Here is an 18,738-nt window from a genome sequence, read left to right on the forward strand (position 1 = left end):
AGGGATTTACAGCGCCGTGTTAAACCCGTTGCAGATGCTGTTTGCAATTTATTTTTATTTTTTATGAAACACAAAGTGTAAGCGTTTTTAAACTTTAAACTGAGCGCTGCCCGGGCATTGGCTACGCAAACCCCTGCTTCCAGAAAAAAAAAATGCGCTGAGGCGAGCGGATGTCCGGTTGGCTGGAAGCGGAAGCTTGTTCCCTCCTCGGTGTGTGTGAGCGAAAGCGGCCGGCATGTCGAACCCTTCTCCGAAAGCTAAGCCGTCTGAGGCGGCCAACCCGCGGGTTTACCTGGACGTCAGCCTCGCGGGGGAGACAGGTAGGGTGGCTCGCGCTGCCAGCTGAGAACGCGGGGCCGGATCGGCGCGTTCCATCCACTCACTCCCATTGTCTGCTCGGGAGCCCCGCGAGGCTTGCACCTTCTCACCCCTCACCCTTCATCCCTCAAACCGAAAACTATCCCTGCTTTACTGATCTTGTGCTGTTGGCACTCGAAAACATTCTTATTTTCATGGAACTTTCCAGAACATTTGTATCCGCGCAGCTTTTCCAGAAGATTCTCACCCATGGAACTTTCCAGAACATTTGCACCCATGGAACTTTCCACAACATTCTTAACCCGGTTTCCAGAATCATCGGTGCCTTTTAAAGCCCAGACCTCCGTTTGTTTTAGCCCGTTGCCTTTGCCCAATTGCTTATAACTAACTTATTCTATAAGTGCACTTTCCCGGTGGCAGGACAGTTTGTGCGGTTACATTGAGAAGGAATTGTGAGCTTACTTCAGCAAGAACCATGATGCCTCCCTGTTTTCGCCCGTACCCTTCCTTTCCCAGTGAAATGTGGATGATGCATTTGTCATACAGATTGTTAGTGGGCATATACCAGTCAGTTAAAAGCAACACCTCATTTCTCTATTCCCTTAGTTCTGATGAAGTGTCATACGGACTCGAAACGTCAACTGCGTTCCTCTCCGCAGATGCTGTCAGACCTGCTGAGTTTTTCCAGCAATTTTTAGTTTTGTTTTTGTTTCAGATTTCCAGCATCCGCAGTATTTTGCTTTTATCTTAGTGTTTAATTGACTGCCACTTCTCTTCCAGGAATGCCTACCTTGAAGAAGTACTGCTCTTCTCTCCAACAGGATTTCCATTTGTCTCTTTTGCCCTGTTCACCTTCATTGCTTTCCATTTCTCTCCTGGTGTTTGACCAGGTGTTTACTAAAACTCTACCCTTAAAGTCCCCATTAGCACATTCCTTAGATAATATCACCACCATCAACACCTCTTTGTCCGTTTGTCTATGACATCTTTGGCAATCTCTTCTTTGCCTCCACCTATCACTGACCCTCTATCCAGCTCTTCCTGTCCCACTCCCTTCTACCAACTTATATTTCACCTCATTTCTCTATTTCCTTAGTTCTGATGAAGAGTCATACAGACTCAAAACGTCAACTGTGTTCCTCTTCGTGGATGCTGTCAGACCTGCTGAGTTTTTCCAGCTATTTTTAGTTTTGTTTTTGTTTCAGATATACCAGTCAGTATTTGGCTACTTTGCTACCTCTTGAGTTTAGTTTCTCTTTAGTTTCACTGGCAGGAGGGCACCAATGTAAGATAATTGGCAAAAAAAAACAACGGAAAGATTTTTTTCTATGCAGCGAGTTATGATCTGTTTGAAAGGGTAGTGGAAGCAGATTTAGTTGTAACTTTCACAAGGGAATTGGATATCTATTTGAAACAAAAATATTGCAGGGCCTTTGGGAGATTTGGGGAATTTTTTTTATTTCATAGGATGTGAGTGTTGCTGGCTAAGCAAGCATTTATTGCCCATCCCTAATTGCCCTTGAGAAGGTGGGGGTGAGCTGCCTTCTTGAACCGCTGCAGTCCATGTGATGCAGGTACACCCACAATGCTGTTAAGAAGGAGTTCAAGGATTTTGACCCAGTGACAGAGAAGGCAATTATTGTTCCAAGTCAGGGCGGTGTGGCCTAGAGGGGGAACTTGCAGGTGGTGGTGTTTCCATATATCTGCTGCCCTTGTCTTTTCAGGTGGTAGAGGTTGCAGGTTTGGAAGTTGCTATCGAAGAAGCCTTAGTGAGTTGCTGTAGTGCATCTTGTAGATTGGTACACAATGCTGCCACTGTGTATTGGCATTGGAGGGAGTGGATGTTGAAGGTGGTGGATGGGGTGCCAATCAAGCAGGCTGCTTTGTCCTGGATGGTGTCAAGCTTCCTGAGTGTTGTTGAAGCTGTACTCATCCAGGCAAGTGGAGAGTATTCCACCGCACACCTGACTTGTGCCTTGTAGATGGGGAACAGAATTTGGAAAGACAGGAGGTGAGTTACTTGCTGCAAAATACCCAGCCTTTGATTTGCTCTTGTAGTCACTGTGTTTATTTGGCTGCTCCAGTTTGATTCCTGGTCAATGATAACTTCCAGGATGTTGATAGAAGGGAATGCAGCAATGGTAATGCCATTGAATGTCAAGGGACTCCTGACTTGTGCTTTGTAGATGGTAGACAGGCTTTGGGGAGTCAGGAGGTAAGTTACTTGCTGTAGAATTCCCAGCGTCTGACCTGCTATTGTAGCCAAGTATTTATATGGCTAGTCCAGTTCAGTTTCTGGTCAATGGTAATCCTCAGGATGTTGATAGTGGGAGATTCAGCAATGGTAATGCCATTGAATATCAAGGTCAGATGATTGGATTCTATGTTGCATTTGGATTCTCTCCTTGCTGGTTGTCCTTAATTAACTTGAACCCCTCCAAGTGTCTATTGATTTTTTTTCCCCCTTGATTACTGTTTCTAAAGCCTTACCCACTATTGATGTCAAACTAACTGGCCTGCAGTTGTTAAGACCGTCCTTGCATCCTTCCTTGAATAAGGGTGTCACATATGCCACTCTTCTCTCCTCTGATACCTCCACAATATCTCAGGAAGATTATGGCAACCCCTGCCTCTGTCTCCACCTCCACTTCTTTCAGAAACCTGGGATGCAAGCCATCTGGAACAGGTAACTTATCTACCCTAAGTATAGCCAGCCTTTCCAGTATCCCCCTTTCGATTTTCACCTAGTTCGTTGCTTCTACTGTATCCAATTCGACTGATATTTTGTCAGATTTGTCCTCCTTAGTAAACACCAATACAAAGTACTCATTAAGCATTCTAGCCTTTTCCTATACCTTTGAGCATCTATCACCCTCTTTGTCCCTAATATGGCCCACTCCACCTCTTACTATTTACATGCCGGTCGAAGATTTTTGTCTTCCCTTTTACTTTAACTGCCATTTGATTCTCAAATTCTCTCCTTGCCAGTTTTATTTTCTTCTTCATCTCCCCCCTCAATCTATTGTATTTGTCCTGGTTCTCACTCAAAGAATTCACCAGGCACGTGTCATAAACCCTTGTATTTTGTTTTATCATAATCTCTATCCTTATCATCCAAAGAGACCTCTCTTTGATTCCCCTGTCTTTTGCCCTTGTTGGAATGTACTGAAGCATCTTTTCCTTAAGAATCACCCATTGTTCGGTTACAGTTCTTCCTGTCAATCTTTGGTTCCATTTTACTCTGGCTAGGAATCTTCTCTTAGCATTGAAATTAGCCCTCTTCCAATCGAGATGTTCTACTTCATATCTTTCCTTACTTTTCTCCATTACTAGTCTAAACTTTATATGATGATTATTCTTATCCAAGTGTTCCCCCACAGACATTTGGTGTACCTCATTTCCCAGCACCAGATCTGGCAATGCTCCCTTTCTAGTTTTGTCATGAACATACTGATCAAGGAGATTCTCCTGAACACATTTCAGAAATTCCTTCCCCTCTTTACCCTTTGCTCTAACATTGCTCCAATCAATATTTGGGTAATTAAAGTCCCCCAAAATCACCACTCTATAGTTTTTGCACATCTGTGATTTCCCTGCAGATTTGCTCCTCTATCTTATAGATTACCCAAGTAGAATGATCTTACCTTCCTTGCTTCTCAACTCTAACCAAATGGACTCTATCCTTTCCCCCTCAAGAACATTTCCTCTTTCCAACACTGGAATGTCTTCCCTAATCAGTACTGTTAACCCATCTTCCTTTTTTCCTTCTCTGTCTTTTCTGAGCACTTTATTTCCTTGTATATTAAGCACTCAGTCTTCACCATTCTTAAGCCATGTTTCCATTATTGCCGCTACTTCATATTCCTATATGACTATTTATGTTTGTAGCTCTCCAACCTTATTCACCACACTTTGTGCATTTGCGTACATGCATTGTAATCCTGTCTTTGCATTCCTCGTCATCCCTCCTAGTCCACTCCTATCTAAAATTGAAATACTTCCTTCTCTAGTACTGCCCAACACACTCATCCCTTTATGCACCCTATTCCTCTTTTCTACTTCTAGACGCTGATGTCCGTTGCCCTGCGAATTTAGTTTAGACAGTGCCCAAAAACACTAATTAACCACTCTGTGAGGATATTGGTCCCAGTCTGATTGAGGTGCAACCCATCCCGTTTGAATAGGTGCTTCCTGCCCCAGAATTGCTCCCAATGCCCCAAGAATCTGAAGCCCTCCCTCCTGCACCATGTTTCAAGCCATGCATTAATCCTCCCTATTTTCCAGTTTCTATTCTGGCTAGCACATGGAACCAGGAATAATCCAGAAATGATTACCTTTGAGGTCCTACTTTTTAACTTCCTCCCTAGCTCTTGAAAGTCTGATTGTAGGACCTCAATACTTGTCTTCTGTGTTGTTGTTCCCAACATGAACACAATTCCTAGCTCGCTCCCTTCCCCTTGCAGAATATTTGCATGTAAAGATTGCATTACCACTAGGAATAAGAGTACATGATATTTTACTTGTTGATTGCAGCTTCTTCTAAGGATTTACCTTTTCAATTAATTACAAATTGAGTGCTGAAAACCTATGGCATTTGAAATATGCTATACAAACATTCATTGCTTTGGATACGGTAGTTGCTGAAAAGGGAAATATAATCAGATAATGGTCTCAGAAGCCCTTTCCTTGGCATATTGACCTCTTGTACAAATAAACATTCAAATATTCAGAGCAAGTGGAATAGCAGTCTTTCATGTGCAAAACTTTATTTTAAAGAGCCATGTCATCTTTAAAAATATATCAAATGGAATAGTTCTTTTGTATCGAGTACCTCAGTAGCAGTTCTTAACTTTCTGATTAAATGTGCATGGAGTACTTCATGGAACAGTGTGTTTGTAGCATTCAAATGCATACTGAATTGTTCAGATTAATTGTGTCAGAAAATAATTGCCAATCAATGAACTGAAGGTCATAAAGAAAATGTATCTGGGTTCCCTCGATGAAAAATGGAATTGTGCTTTAGAAAAGCAGGAGCTGCAGCCATGGTCTTATTGAATGATTTAAGAGCATAGGAAATAGAGGCAGGAGTAGGCCATTCAGTAAGATCGTGGCTGATCTTCTACCTCAACCCCACCTTCCCGTACTATTCTCATATCTCTTAATTCCCTCAGTATTCAAAAATCTATTGATCTCTGTCTTGAATATACTTAATGACCGAACATTCACAGCTCTCTTGAGGTAAAGAATTCCAAAGATTCATAACCCTTTCATCTCAGCCCTAAATGGCCTACCTCTTATTCTGATACTGTGAACCATTCTTTCTAAATACGGCCTCCAAGCCTCTACCCTGTCCATAAGACCATAAGACATAGGAGCAGAAATTAGGCCATTCGGCCCATCGAGTCTGCTCTGCCATTCAATCATGGCTGATAAGTTTCTCAACCCCATTCTCCCGCCTTCGCCCCGTAACCTTTGATCCCCTTACCAATCAAGAACCTATCTATCTCGGTCTTAAATACACTCAATGACCTGGCCTCCACAGCCTTCTGTGGCGATGAATTCCATAGATTCACCACTCTCTGGCTAAAGAAGTTTCTCCTCATCTCTGTTCTAAAAGGTCTCCCCTTTACTCTGAGGCTGTGCCCTCGGGTCCTAATCTCTCTTACTAATGGAAACATCTTCCCCACGTCCACTCTATTCAGGCCTTTCAGTATTCTGTAAGTTTCAATCAAATCCCCCCTCATCCTTCTAAACTCTATTGAGTATAGACCCAGAGTCCTCAAACGTTCCTCATATGTTAAGCCTTTCATTCCTGGGATCGTTCTCGTGAACCTCCTCTGGACCCTCTCCAGGGCCAGAACATCCTGTCAAGCCCCTTAAGAATTTTATATGTTTAAATTAAATCGTATTTCATTCTTTTAAAGTCCAGGGAATACAGTTCCAGTTTATCTGTCTCTTTCAATCCTTTCATCCCAGGAATCAGTCCAGTGAACCTTCACTGCACTCGCTTTCAGGCACTTATATCCTTCCTTGGGTAAGGAAACCAAAATGTATACAATATTCTAGGTGTGGTCTCACCCAGGTCTTATATAATTATACGAAGGCTTATTCACTCTTTTACTCCAATTCCTTTGTAATAATGGTTAGAATTTGCTTTCCTAATTGCTTGCTGAATCTGCATGTTAATTTTCTGTGATTCATGTAAAAGGACATCCAGATCCCAGTGATTGTCAACATTTCCAGCCTCTCACCATTTAAAAAAAAATTCTGCTGTTCTATTTTTCCTAACAAAGTGGATAACTTCCCCATCACATTACATTTGCCATGTTCTTGACCACTCAAGCTGTCTATATCTCTTTGCAACCTCTGTGTGCCCCCTCACGACTTACTTTCCCAACTCACTTTATATCATCAGAAAACTTGGATACTTGACTTGCATTCAGCCCCCTCATCTAAGTCATTGATATAGATTGTAAATAGCTGAGGTCCGAGCACTGATCTTTGAGGTACTCTGCTGGTTACAGCTTTCCAACCTGAAAATGACCAGTTTATTCCTATTCTCTTTCTGTTAACAGATCGTCATGCTATGTGTTACTCCCAATCCTACGAGTCCCAATTTTGTGCAATAACCTCATGTGGCAACTTGTACAATGCATTTTGAAAACTCAATTACACTACACCCACTGGTTTTCTTTCCTTTTATCTGCTTTGCTGGTTACAACCTCAAAAAACTCGAATAGATTTGTCAAAAACAATTTCCTTTTCATAAATCTATGTTGACTCAACCAAAACATATGACTTTCTAAACATATTGTTACCACATTCCTAATAATAGTTTCTGACATTTTCCCTACTGCTGATATCAGGCTAACTGGACTTAGTTCCTTGTTTTCTTTCTCCTTCTTTCCTGAATAGCGTGATTATGTTTGCTTCCTTCCAACCCATGGGGATTGTTGTTTAAGAATCTAACGAATTCTGGAAGATCAAAACCAATGTGTCAGTTATCTGCAGCTTCCTCTTTTTTAAAACCTTAGAATATAAGCCATCAAGTCCACAGGATTGGTCGATTGGAATGTTTTTTTTTAAGCCTTCTGTTGTTTAAAGTCTCTGACATTTACCATGGTGCTGTGGTCAGTTTGCTATCCGCCTTGCAGACTTTGCTGTCCTCCAGACAGACAGCAAGAACCTCATCTCTGTTAGGCAAAGGCTCCTCCAGCACTACACCTAGGGCCCCCTACTTGCCTACTCAGTCATACCCACTTGTCCCTGACCATTAACCAGACCTGCACCATTACCTAACCTAAAGACTGTGACTACCTTCTAGATCAAAGTGCCCAGTTAACTGCACCCCCCCCACCCTTGTTGCCTTGCAATGTCTGCATTTCGAACTTCAGCTCAACAGCTCTTGAGCTGAAGTCGCTCAAGATGCAAATACTTGCTGCAGATGTGGTTGACTGGAATCATGATGCTCTGCGCAAGCTCCCATATGTTTATAAGAAATTTATAAATGGATATGGACCGGTTAGGTGAAAGGGCCAAAATTTGGCAGATGGAGTTTAACGTGGATAAGTGAGAGGTTATCCATTTTGGTTGGAAGAATAAAAAGGCGACTTATTATTTAAATGGAGAGAAACTTCAGAATGCTTCAGTGCAGAGGGATCTGGGTGTCCTCATGCATGAATCGCTAGTATGCAGGTACAGCAGGTAATAAGGAAGGCAAATGGAATTTTGGCATTTATTGCTAAAGGAATAGAGTATAAAAATAGGGAAGTGTTGTTGCAACTGTACAAGGCATTGGTGAGACTGCACCTGGAGTACTGTGCACAGTTTTGGTTCCCTTACTTGAGGAAGGATGTAGTTGCATTGGAAGCAGTTCAGAGGAGGTTCACTAGATTGATTCCAGAGATGTGGGGCTTGTCTTATGAGGAGAGATTGAGCAGCTGAGGCCTATACTCGCTAGAGTTTAGAAGGATGAGGGGAGATCTAATTGAGGTATATAAGGTGCTAAAGGGGATAGACAAAGTAGATGTGGAGTGGATGTTTCCCCTTGTGGGGCATTCTAGAACGAGAGGCCATAGTTTTAGGCTAAGGGGTGGTAGATTTAAATCAGTGGTGAGGAGGAATTACTTTTCTCAAAGGGTTGTGAATCTGTGGAATTCACTACCTCAGAGTGCAGTGGATGCCGGGACGCTGAATAAATTTAAGGAGGAAATAGACAGATTTTTAATTAGTAATGGGTTGAAAGGTTATGGGGAGAGGGCGGGAAATTGGAGTTGAGGCCGAAATGAGGTCAGCCATGATCGTATTGAATGGCGGGGCAGGCTCGAGGGGCTGAATTACCTACTCCTGCTCCTAGTTCTTATGTTGTAGTTGCAGCACACCACATGTACTGCCATCCCTATATAACCTTGTATTTTTTATTTAATTACTTAATTGAAATTAAATTTAAATTAGGGGCTCCTTTTTAAACTGTCCCTCTTCCTGCTCTTTTACTCTGATCCTTATTCTTGTTAATCAGCTCCTTTATTTCTTATTTCACTTAACTCTTACTTTTTATTTATCTCTGACTTATAATATATTGAAGTCTCAGAACCCTTAAATAGTGTTATCCTCAGTTTAGTTAGCTTTAATTTTTATCTCCCTAGATCTCATTAATTAAACACTCAACACTAAACATAATTATATGATAAACTAGCAGAGACTAGTAAAACATTTGTGGTCACATGAATATACGTAACCGATTCCATCATTGCTTTCATCCCTCCCGTGCAATTCCCCACCCCATGCCATTAGTATTCTGAACCAGTTTCATCATCTCATCCACCCCTCCGATGCCATCCCCGCCCTCCCACTCCTTCACTGCACCAACAGTCCCCACCCTGCTGCCACTGCCACCTCCAAGCATTGTCAGTCGCATGTGCATCACATGCTCCAGTCCTCCGCACGCCCCACATGCCTCCACGTGGGTCAGGCTTAGCCCACCAAATTAACCTACAGACCAGAATTGTGTGGACAGGCAACTGCAAATTATTATTATAATTATTATTATACTATGACGTTGTTTCAAAGAAGGGAAGGGAAGTTTTCCCTTGTATCCTGGCCAACATTTATGTCCAACCAAGATCACTGAAACAGATTCTCTAATTGTTAATTCATTGCTGTTTATGAGATCTTGCTGTGCACAAATTAGTTGTTGTTAATGCGGCATTAAATAAGCGATCACATGTATTTGCATGATCGGTGCTTGTGAATGAGCAAATGAGTAATCGCTGGCTGAAGCTTGTGATTTTTACCAGTCTCCTAGAAGAGAACAGTTCACTCCAGTTCATATGAACAATTACGTCATTCTTCTGCCCTCATAATGTGGCAGTATCACTTCAAGATACTGGCAGTAAACTGTCATAACTGAATCTTAACTATATTGAGAGCAAAGTGATGTAACTGCTATATCAAGGTATCTGCTGATCTAGCAGAAGCACTGCTGATTGGAAAAAAAATATTCTTTCTCCTTTTGAATCTAGTGGTGAATAACGTTCACCTCAGAAAACTGATAGATGGACATGGAATTGCAAATCATAAATTTCTCTTTTGTAAAAATACAGCTATTTCTAGCAGTATAGTCGATTTATGCCTCAAATAATTTATATCTCACCATGTTTGTTTGATATCTTTTTTGATTCATTGTTCACATGCAACCAGTAATCTCAGGAACAAAAACATAAATTGCTGGAAAAACTCAGCAGGTCTGACAGCATCTGTGGAGAGAAAGACAGAGTTAACGTCTCGAGTCTGGATGGACCCTTCTTCAGTTCCGAAGAGTCATCATACGGACTCGAAACGTTAACTGTCTTTCTCTCAACAGATGCTGTCAGACCTGAGTTTTTCCAGCATTTTTTGTTTTTATTTCAGATTTCCAGCATCCGCAGTATTTTGCCTTTATCTCAGTAATCTCAGGAGCCTGGTTCACTTCATGGTATGAGTTTTATGAAGTGAGTGACATGAATAATTTCAGCAACATCTACATTACAACTGCTGTACAGTGTTTCTACAAACTAAGTCACTGAGCACATTGGGGCATTCACTTTGGTGGTCATGCAAGAGTTGTGTAAAACAGAATCTTCAAACCTTTTCCGTCTCCTACCCACTTTGCTGGTCAACTATTCCTGTGTATGAAATAAGTAAATTGTTTCTTTTGCTGCGAAATGACTTTCCCATGAACACTTCATTGTGTTAATTTACTTTTTGAAATGAAAGTTCATTTATTTCTGACATTCCTATCAACCCTTCAAATTACTTTGTCAGCACCTCACTTGGGAGGAATTCTCGCCTCAGAGAGTTGTCAGCTAATCTGATTGGCCGTAGCTCAGGAGCTTTGGCATGCCACCAGGAGCGGTGACCGCTGCTGAGGAAGGATAGGGCCCTGCAGAAAGTAGGCTTAAAAAAAATTACCGCCGATGGATGGGAAACCCCCCTGAGGAAAGCGTGGAGCTGCCTTCCCTGCTAGCGGCCACCTCTTTGATTTAAAAAAACATTTCCTCTCCCTGGGCTGCTGCTGGGAGGCTGCCTACATTTAGGTGGCGGCCTCCCCAACCGTCAGGGGAGGGGTCGATCTGCCAGCATGCTGCTGGCTTACTAAAATGGCTGTTAATAGGGTCTTTACATGTTTAAATTGGGTTTCCGCCTCTTTGAGAGGCAGCTTGCCCCCTCCCTTACCTACTACCATCAGAAAAATTCACCGACAGCGTGACATGGTTGGGGAGATGGTCTACCACAGCGCCTCACAATTTTACTGTCTTTCCCCCCACCCCCTTTTACCCTGTTCTTTCCTCCTGCAGGCTGGTAAAAGTCTCCCCAATCTTTCAAAAATAATGGAGCTCTTCTAAGATATTTATTATATGTGCTGTGTTGCTGCTGTAATGGGTTTGCGGTATGTACTGCGCAACAACAGTACAACTTGTTTGATAGTGAAAAGATTCCATTAAGTAGGGTTGGTAGATTATTTAATTATTTCTTGCTAATCATAGTAAACACAGTTAAAATTAAGTGTTTATTGCTGATTTATCATGTGGTTGTGAATATATTTGATACCGTATCATGGGCATTAATATGGATTTGTTTTCAGTAATGAATAAACTGGTACCTGAAAATCAGCTCCTTTAGCAGTGTTCTGTTCTAGCTGGATTCCTGTTAGTTGTCTGGATAACTGTTAATTGCCTTGAACTTGAAAGTTTACCAAAGATTTCCCTGACTAGTTAACCCTGTGCACTTGATGACCTGTAGATGTATTTATAGTAAGAATTTTGATTGACAGCTCTATCTGAGTTGCTACTTTTTCAGGTTTGTGTCTGGGGTGGCCATAACTCTTGTCTCTTTGACAAACTGCCCTTGTAGTCAGGAGTTTTGAGTTTATATTTAGCAATCAAAACTAAGGGCCATAAATATAAGATAGTCACTAATAAATTCAGTAGGGAATTCAGGAGCGAGTTCTTTACCCAGAGTGATTAGATTGTGGAACACTCTACCACAAAGAGTAGTTGAAGCAAGTAGCATAGATACATTATTTCAGGGAACATACATTGGCACAAAATGGAATAGAAAGATATGTTAAGTTTAGGTGAAGGCTCACCTGGAGAAAAGAAAGGAAAGGAAACACTTAGTGTTTATGTGGCACTTTTCATCAAACATCACAAAGTGCTTTACAGCTAATGCTGTACTTTTTAAAAAAAGTTTCTGCACTGTTGTAGAGTAGGAGACATGGCAGCTAATTTGTGCCCAACAAATTCCCACAGACAGCAATGCGGTAATGAGCTAGTAATCTGTTTTTTGTGAGGTTGATTGAGGGATAGATACTGGCCAACGCAACCAGGGATAACTCCCCTGCTCCCCCTCTTCTAAATAGTACCGTGGGATCTTTGCATCCACCTGGAAGGTAAACAGTACCTCAGTTTAACATCTCATCTGAAAGACGGCTCTTTAAGCAGTGCAACATTCCCTCAATACTGCAGTGGAGCACAAAAATCAGTGCTGATGCTCAAGCCCTGCAGGGGACTAGAATCTGGAACCTTTTGATATAGGGGTGAGAGTGCTACCAACTCAGGTACAGCTGAGACAACATATACACAGGGAATGGATCAGTTGGGCCAAATGACTTTTTTCTGTGTTGTATATTCTATGTAACCTGCGATCTGTCACTAGCATTTACCCTTGTTGCCTCAGACTGTATAATGAAAGGTTCTGTGTTGGTGAACAGTCACTTAAGGAACCTTGCTTTTAGGGTCAGTTTTAGTTGAGGCTAACACAGGAGAAGTCATTGTTTTTGACATTTACTGAAGAATATTAAAGTTTTCAAAAACTAAATCGGCAAGTCCAATAATGCTTATTAAACACAGACAGCTCTGGTGCTTAGTCATCCATGTTGAAGAAAGATGGGCATATTCCAAAGCATCTTTTGCATGGAGAATTTATACATTTCGAGACTGAGCTGACAAAGTCTTGGGTTCAGAAGTTTCTTTGAAAATTTTCAACATCATAAACAGGGAACGACTAGCTAACAAACAGGTCACATCAGAGGGTTGTGCTGCATCAAAGCTGATACCAGCTGAGAGAGTGAAGAAGAAATTCAGTCAGGCCTTGTGTTGGCTATTTGTTGGCTTCATCATCTGGCCCTAGGGTTTACATTGCACCACTTGTGGTAAGATCTGTTATTTGAGAACTGCACTCTTCAGACACTCCCGAAGTTGCAGCACAGCAAACTGTTTTTCGAGTTGTATGGTTGCCATACTTAATAAAGTTTGTAATTGTTGAAAATATAAGCTGCTAAATTATCAATGATCTTGTCAGTTTTTTTTGGTAAATGCCTGATCAAACAGGAGAAGGGAAGCAGAAAGCAAATAAGAATGTTTTTGGATAAGTAATGATGTTTATAGGCTTAATCATGGTCTGGCAGAGTATTTTTTAACCCACTGATATTAAGTTGGTGTCATGCGCTCTGTCCAGTAAATTGCAGTTGCAAGTGACTGCGATACTCTGTTCAAACCCAGAGTTTTGTTACATTTTCCGTATAAGTCACACACTGGTTTGTAGGGGACAATTGAATATGTTTATAGGATTATTTGTTAACTAAGTTTTTACTTTAATGTTATGTGGTACTATATAACTCTCTATTAAGCATAGAATGATAGAGGAGGAGGTTATTTGGCCCATTGAGTTTGCACCGGTGTAAATTGATGTAGTCTGTTTCAGTAACATTAACAAGGAAAACATTTTTGTCATCCAAATCTTGATTGACATGGTTAAAGGGCCTTTTTCTTCAAGGGCACCTTTTGGAGAAAGTTGATGATCGAGTTGAGTGGGTGTACAAAAGTGTATGCTGCTCAAAATGGCTAGTTCAACTATGAGTTCTTGTGGATTTCATTGACTGAAGTATTTTAATCAGCATAAGCTTGCAAAAGTCCATTTGTATGAAATCTAATGTACAGTATGTTTATTGCAGCTGGACGGATAGTTCTAGAGCTGTTTGCTGATGTCTGTCCTAAAACAGCTGAGAATTTTCGTGCTTTATGCACTGGAGAGAAGGGAATTGGGCCAACCACTGGAAAACCTCTGCATTTCAAAGGCTGCCCTTTCCATAGGAGTAAGTGAATTGCTGGACCATGTCACCATCAATATTTTAATCTCTACTTTAAAATGACCATACATTCAAATAAAAATCTGAATAATTCTTTCTAATCTTTACAGTTATAAAGAAGTTTATGATACAGGGAGGCGATTTTTCCAATCAGAACGGAACCGGAGGAGAAAGTATCTATGGAGAGAAATTTGAAGATGAAAATTTTCATTACAAGGTTAAAAAGGGAATGGGTAGTGAATGCTTGTTAAGCAGATGGAATAGTGACTGAATCAGTGGTAATAGATAATGGATTTTGTGATGTAGAAAAATGATTTTCTATGGGGAAATGTAAAATGCTACATAATTTTCTGCAGCACAACATGAAGGGCCATCATGCTCTTGCAACAATAGCTCCTTGTCTTGATCAATGGTAACCTAAGCAAATGAGATTAGCTGCTACTTTTATGCCTCTGGGGCAAAGGTTCAAATCTAGTTGAAATGGAGATGAAAGTCTCTTTTTGTCTGCAGGGGTCATATGTGAAAAGCCTGACTTTAATCAGTGTGCAAGGACCTAGGGCTCACTTTGACATTAGCTGATAATTGGAAACTCTCTTACCGATGCAGAAGTAACTGACCTGAGGTTGGAGCTGAACCACATTTTTGGACAGAGTAGAGGGAACTTTACTCTTCTGATCATGCAACATCCTGACCTGGGAATATTTACATGCTTGTTTCATTTTTCAGCATTGACATTGAGCACCAAGCTCTGTGTGTTTTTGATTTAAAAAAAAAATCCAATTCCGCTTTCTCACATGAGCTTTTACAGATAATTATTGGCATAAAATCTGTCTGAGATGCTTAATGCAACTGCCCCAGTGGTTGCACATAAACATGAACTTTTTTAATCCATGGATTAATTAATAGTTTCTCAACCACGTATTAAGATTTGGCTATGTTATATCAAGTAAACGGAGCTTACAAACATACTTGCATAGAAATGCATATGCAAAATCATTTTCTCCTGTGAACTATTGATTCAATTTGACTCAGTGCACATGCAATCTGACAAGTGTCATTGTAGGTAAAAGTGCATTTTTCAAAGCTTCCTTCTATCTTAACTCTTGTGTATTTAAAATTAAGATGCACGTATTTGTTTTTCTCTCAAATTTATTTCTGTCTGTACCCTTCCAGCACGACCAGGCAGGATTGCTCAGCATGGCCAATGCAGGACCAAACACCAATGGGTCACAGTTCTTCATCACAACTGTACCTACTCCTCATCTGGACAACAAACATGTGATATTTGGTCAGGTGCTCAAAGGAATGGGAGTGGTAAAGCTGCTGGAAAGTGTGGAAGTGAAAGAAGAGAAACCTGTAAAGGTAAGAGGGAAAAAATAGAAAATGAATAACAGTTTCAGGTATTTCCATTGGGATTTTTGATTTGTTTATATTTTAATTTATGTAAGGTTTAGAATCTGATAGTTAACTCTTCACTGCTTTGTGAACAATTTCAGATTTAACATTTAAATTTTGAGCAAAGTGGTACTGAGCTGGTTGCTTAGAGGAGATGGCCTTAGGGTTTAGTGATAAAGATTTTTACTTTGGGGACAGGAAACAGGAGTTGGGACTGTTCCCAGTCCTGAAACTGCCCCCATGGGGGAAACTGCCACTCTTCGGGATTATCACACTGGAGGTGGGTTCCCTGTCCAATTAAGGGTGGTGGGAAGGCTCTTGAAGTTGGAGGGCCAATTGAAGCCTTCCAGCCTCAAAGAAGCAGCTGGCAGCAATGAAAGATAAGTAAGAGAGCGCTTAAACATGTAGGTGTCCTCGCAGCAATTTGTTAAAAAGATTATATTTTTAAAAAATTGAAAAGCAGGCAGGCCGCCACTGTTGGAAGGGTGGCCTTTGCACTCCCACCTAGGCAGGCAGGGTGACTCAAACTTTGCTGCTGGGCGGCCACCTCCTGGCAATTGAACTGTTCCCTGTCATGTCGGAAAACTGGAGGCTAATGGGAAAATCCCAGTTGGCCTCCATTACCTACCATTAACAAGGCTCTTAATGAGCTTAATTTGCTGCCTGCCTTGTGAGGGTGAGCAGCCTTGCTGGCTGGTACTGAGAATGGTGCTGGAAAACAGGTGCACTGGCCGGTGCCTTTATCTTTGGGCCCCGTCCACCTCTATTCACGATCTTAGCAGACCCGATAATCCTGCCCATAATGTACAGATTTTCTCCAATAACATGAATTGTTTTGGTCACTGAAGACCAGGAAATCATTAGCTTAAATAAAACATTTTATAATGGTGATGAGGGTATTTAAATTTCTTCCTGCACTTCCTTTCCTTTCTGACAGTGGAGCAGAAAATTACTTGTTAGTTCAGTTAGTTTAAAACTGCTTTATAGCATTTTTTCAAAAAAATTGACAAACTTCCTTTCCTCAACTGACATCAAGCTACTTTCTGAGAGGCGCTTACTTGAGTGCTTATGCCTACATTTTCTTATGCTTCTTTACAAATTTATATCCCCCCACTTGAATCTAAACATCTAGTCTAATCTGCCTTGAACTGTAAGACTGAGAACCTGCCAAATTAGGATAATGTTACATGTCCATTACTTTTCAAATCATGTATAGCTAACTTGTATTGATTGAAGTAGGTCAATCTCATCATAATGATTTGCCTTATTATGGAATAAAGCAGCTTAATGGTTCAAACCAAGATCTGCCTATACTACCTAGTTTAACTTGGTCCACCTTTACCAAGATTGAAGGAACATGTGCAAAAGATAGTTTCATTTCAGATTGTGAGGGGTGCCTAATGTTACATCTTTGGGTCACACTAGCATACAAATAAGTATACGGCACAGCGAGTTTATCCCAACAAAAGTAAGATGCTTAGATGCCAAAGGGAGTGACTGGCATGACTGAACCTGGGCACCACACTTTAGGAGGCATTGGCGAGGGTGCAGAAAAGATTTACGAGAATAGTTCTGGGGCTGTGGGACTTCAATTGCGAGGATAGATGGGAGAAGCTGGGACTATTCTCTTTAGAGAAGAGAAGTTTGAGAGGAGATGGATAAAGGTGTTCAAAATCATGTGGAGAAAAGCTGTTCCCATTGGCGAAAGGGTTTAGGATGAGAGGACACTGATTTAATTAAGGTGATCGCAAAAGAATCAGAGGCGAAATGAAGAAAGAGGGTTTTTTTTATGCAGTGAGTGGTTAGGATCTGAAAATAACTGCCTGAGGGCATGATGGAGACAGATTCAGACATGCCTTCAAATGGGAATTTGATAATTATCTAAAGAAAGAAATTTTACAGGCTACGGGGAAAAGGCAGCAGAGTGGGGCTGGCTGAGTAGATCTTGCAGAGGGCCGGTATGGACACACGGGCTGAAAAGCCTTCTTCAGTGCCATAGCCATTCTATTATTCTATAAGTATCTACACCAATTCAAATTCTGAAGGGTATGTGTAAAGAAAGAGACCTAGTGTCAACATGGCTCTCAACTCCAAGTTCACGTCTTGCTGCAGATACTTGAACACATAATCTAGGCTAATATTCTAATGCTGCACTTTTGGAAGTACCATCTTTTCAATGAGGCTTTAAATTGAGGTCCAGTTTGGCCTCATGGTTGGATGTAAAAGATTCCAAGGCATTATTTGAAAAAAAGAGTATGGAGTTATTTTTGGTGTCATTTCCAGTATTTATCCCTCAATCAACATTACTAAAAAGGTTATCTAATCATTATCACATTGCTGTTTGCTGTGAAAGTTTGCTGTGTGCAAATTCAGTGCACATTCCCTACATTACAACAATGCCTACATTTCAAAAATAAAGACTGTAAAGTCTTGGACATTGGATTGTAAAGCGCTTTGAGGTGTACTGAGGTGTGAAATGCACAGTATAAATGCAAATTTGTCTCTTTGTCAAAAACATCGTTCTCATGGTGAAAATGCAAGTATATCAATGCAGAAAAATGTATTTTATTTTATTATTTCATGGGATACAAGTGTCACTGGCAAGGCCAGCATTTCTTGTCCATCCCTAATTGCCCTTGAAAAGGTGGTGGTGAGCTGCCTGCTTGAATCGCTGTAGTTCATCTGGCGTAGGTACACCCGCATTGTTGCTTGGAAGGGATTTCCAGGTTTTGACCCAGTGTCAGCGAAGGAACGGTGATATAGTTCCAAGTCAGGATGTTGTGTCGCTTGGAGGGAGCCTGCAGGTTGTGGTGTTCCCATGCATTTGCTGCCCTTGCCCTTCCAAGTGGTAGAAGTCACAGGTTTGGAAGGTGCTGTTGAAGGAAGCTTGATGAGTTGCTGCAGTGCATCCTGTATGCGGTACATACTGTTGCCACTGTGCATTGGTGGTGGAGGGAATGAATATTTAAGGTGATGGATGGGTTACCTATCAAGCAGGTTTTTTTTACATTTGTGTGGGATGTGGGCTTTGGCATGGCCAGTATTTGTTGCCCATCCCTAACTGTCCTTGAGAGGGTGATGGTGAGCCACATTTTTGAACCGTTGCTGTCCAAATCCATCTGGTATCTGTAACAGTTTAGTACAACTGAGTGGCTTGCTTGGCCATTTCAGAGGGCAGTTAAGAGTCAAACATGTCATGTAGAATAAAAACCCAAAATGCTGGAAAAACTCTGCAGGTCTGGCAGCATCTGTGGAGAGAGAACCAGAGTTAATGTTTCGCATCCAATATGACTTCTTCAGGTTCCTTCTTGATCCTTCAATCTAAGATCCTCTCTCACTAATGTACCCCACTTCCTTTTCCTTTTTTCCTATCCTTCCTAAATAATGAATATTCTTGA

At 41.2% G+C, this 18,738-nt stretch overlaps 1 protein-coding gene across 1 annotated transcript in view; it reads left to right on the forward strand.

Moving 5' to 3' along the window:
• The first annotated feature begins 164 nt into the window (after positions 1-164).
• Positions 165-18,738, forward strand: part of ppid (peptidylprolyl isomerase D) — a 35,701-nt gene continuing 17,127 nt past the window's right edge. The window contains exons 1-4 of the mRNA XM_078540478.1: positions 165-320; positions 13,811-13,951; positions 14,056-14,162; positions 15,119-15,307. Coding sequence (XP_078396604.1) covers positions 236-320; positions 13,811-13,951; positions 14,056-14,162; positions 15,119-15,307 — 522 coding nt within the window. The 5' untranslated portion in view covers positions 165-235. The remainder of the gene's footprint in view (positions 321-13,810; positions 13,952-14,055; positions 14,163-15,118; positions 15,308-18,738) is intronic.

This window comes from Cetorhinus maximus, chromosome 1 (assembly GCF_964194155.1).
Source record: "Cetorhinus maximus chromosome 1, sCetMax3.hap1.1, whole genome shotgun sequence".
NCBI lineage: Eukaryota > Metazoa > Chordata > Chondrichthyes > Lamniformes > Cetorhinidae > Cetorhinus > Cetorhinus maximus.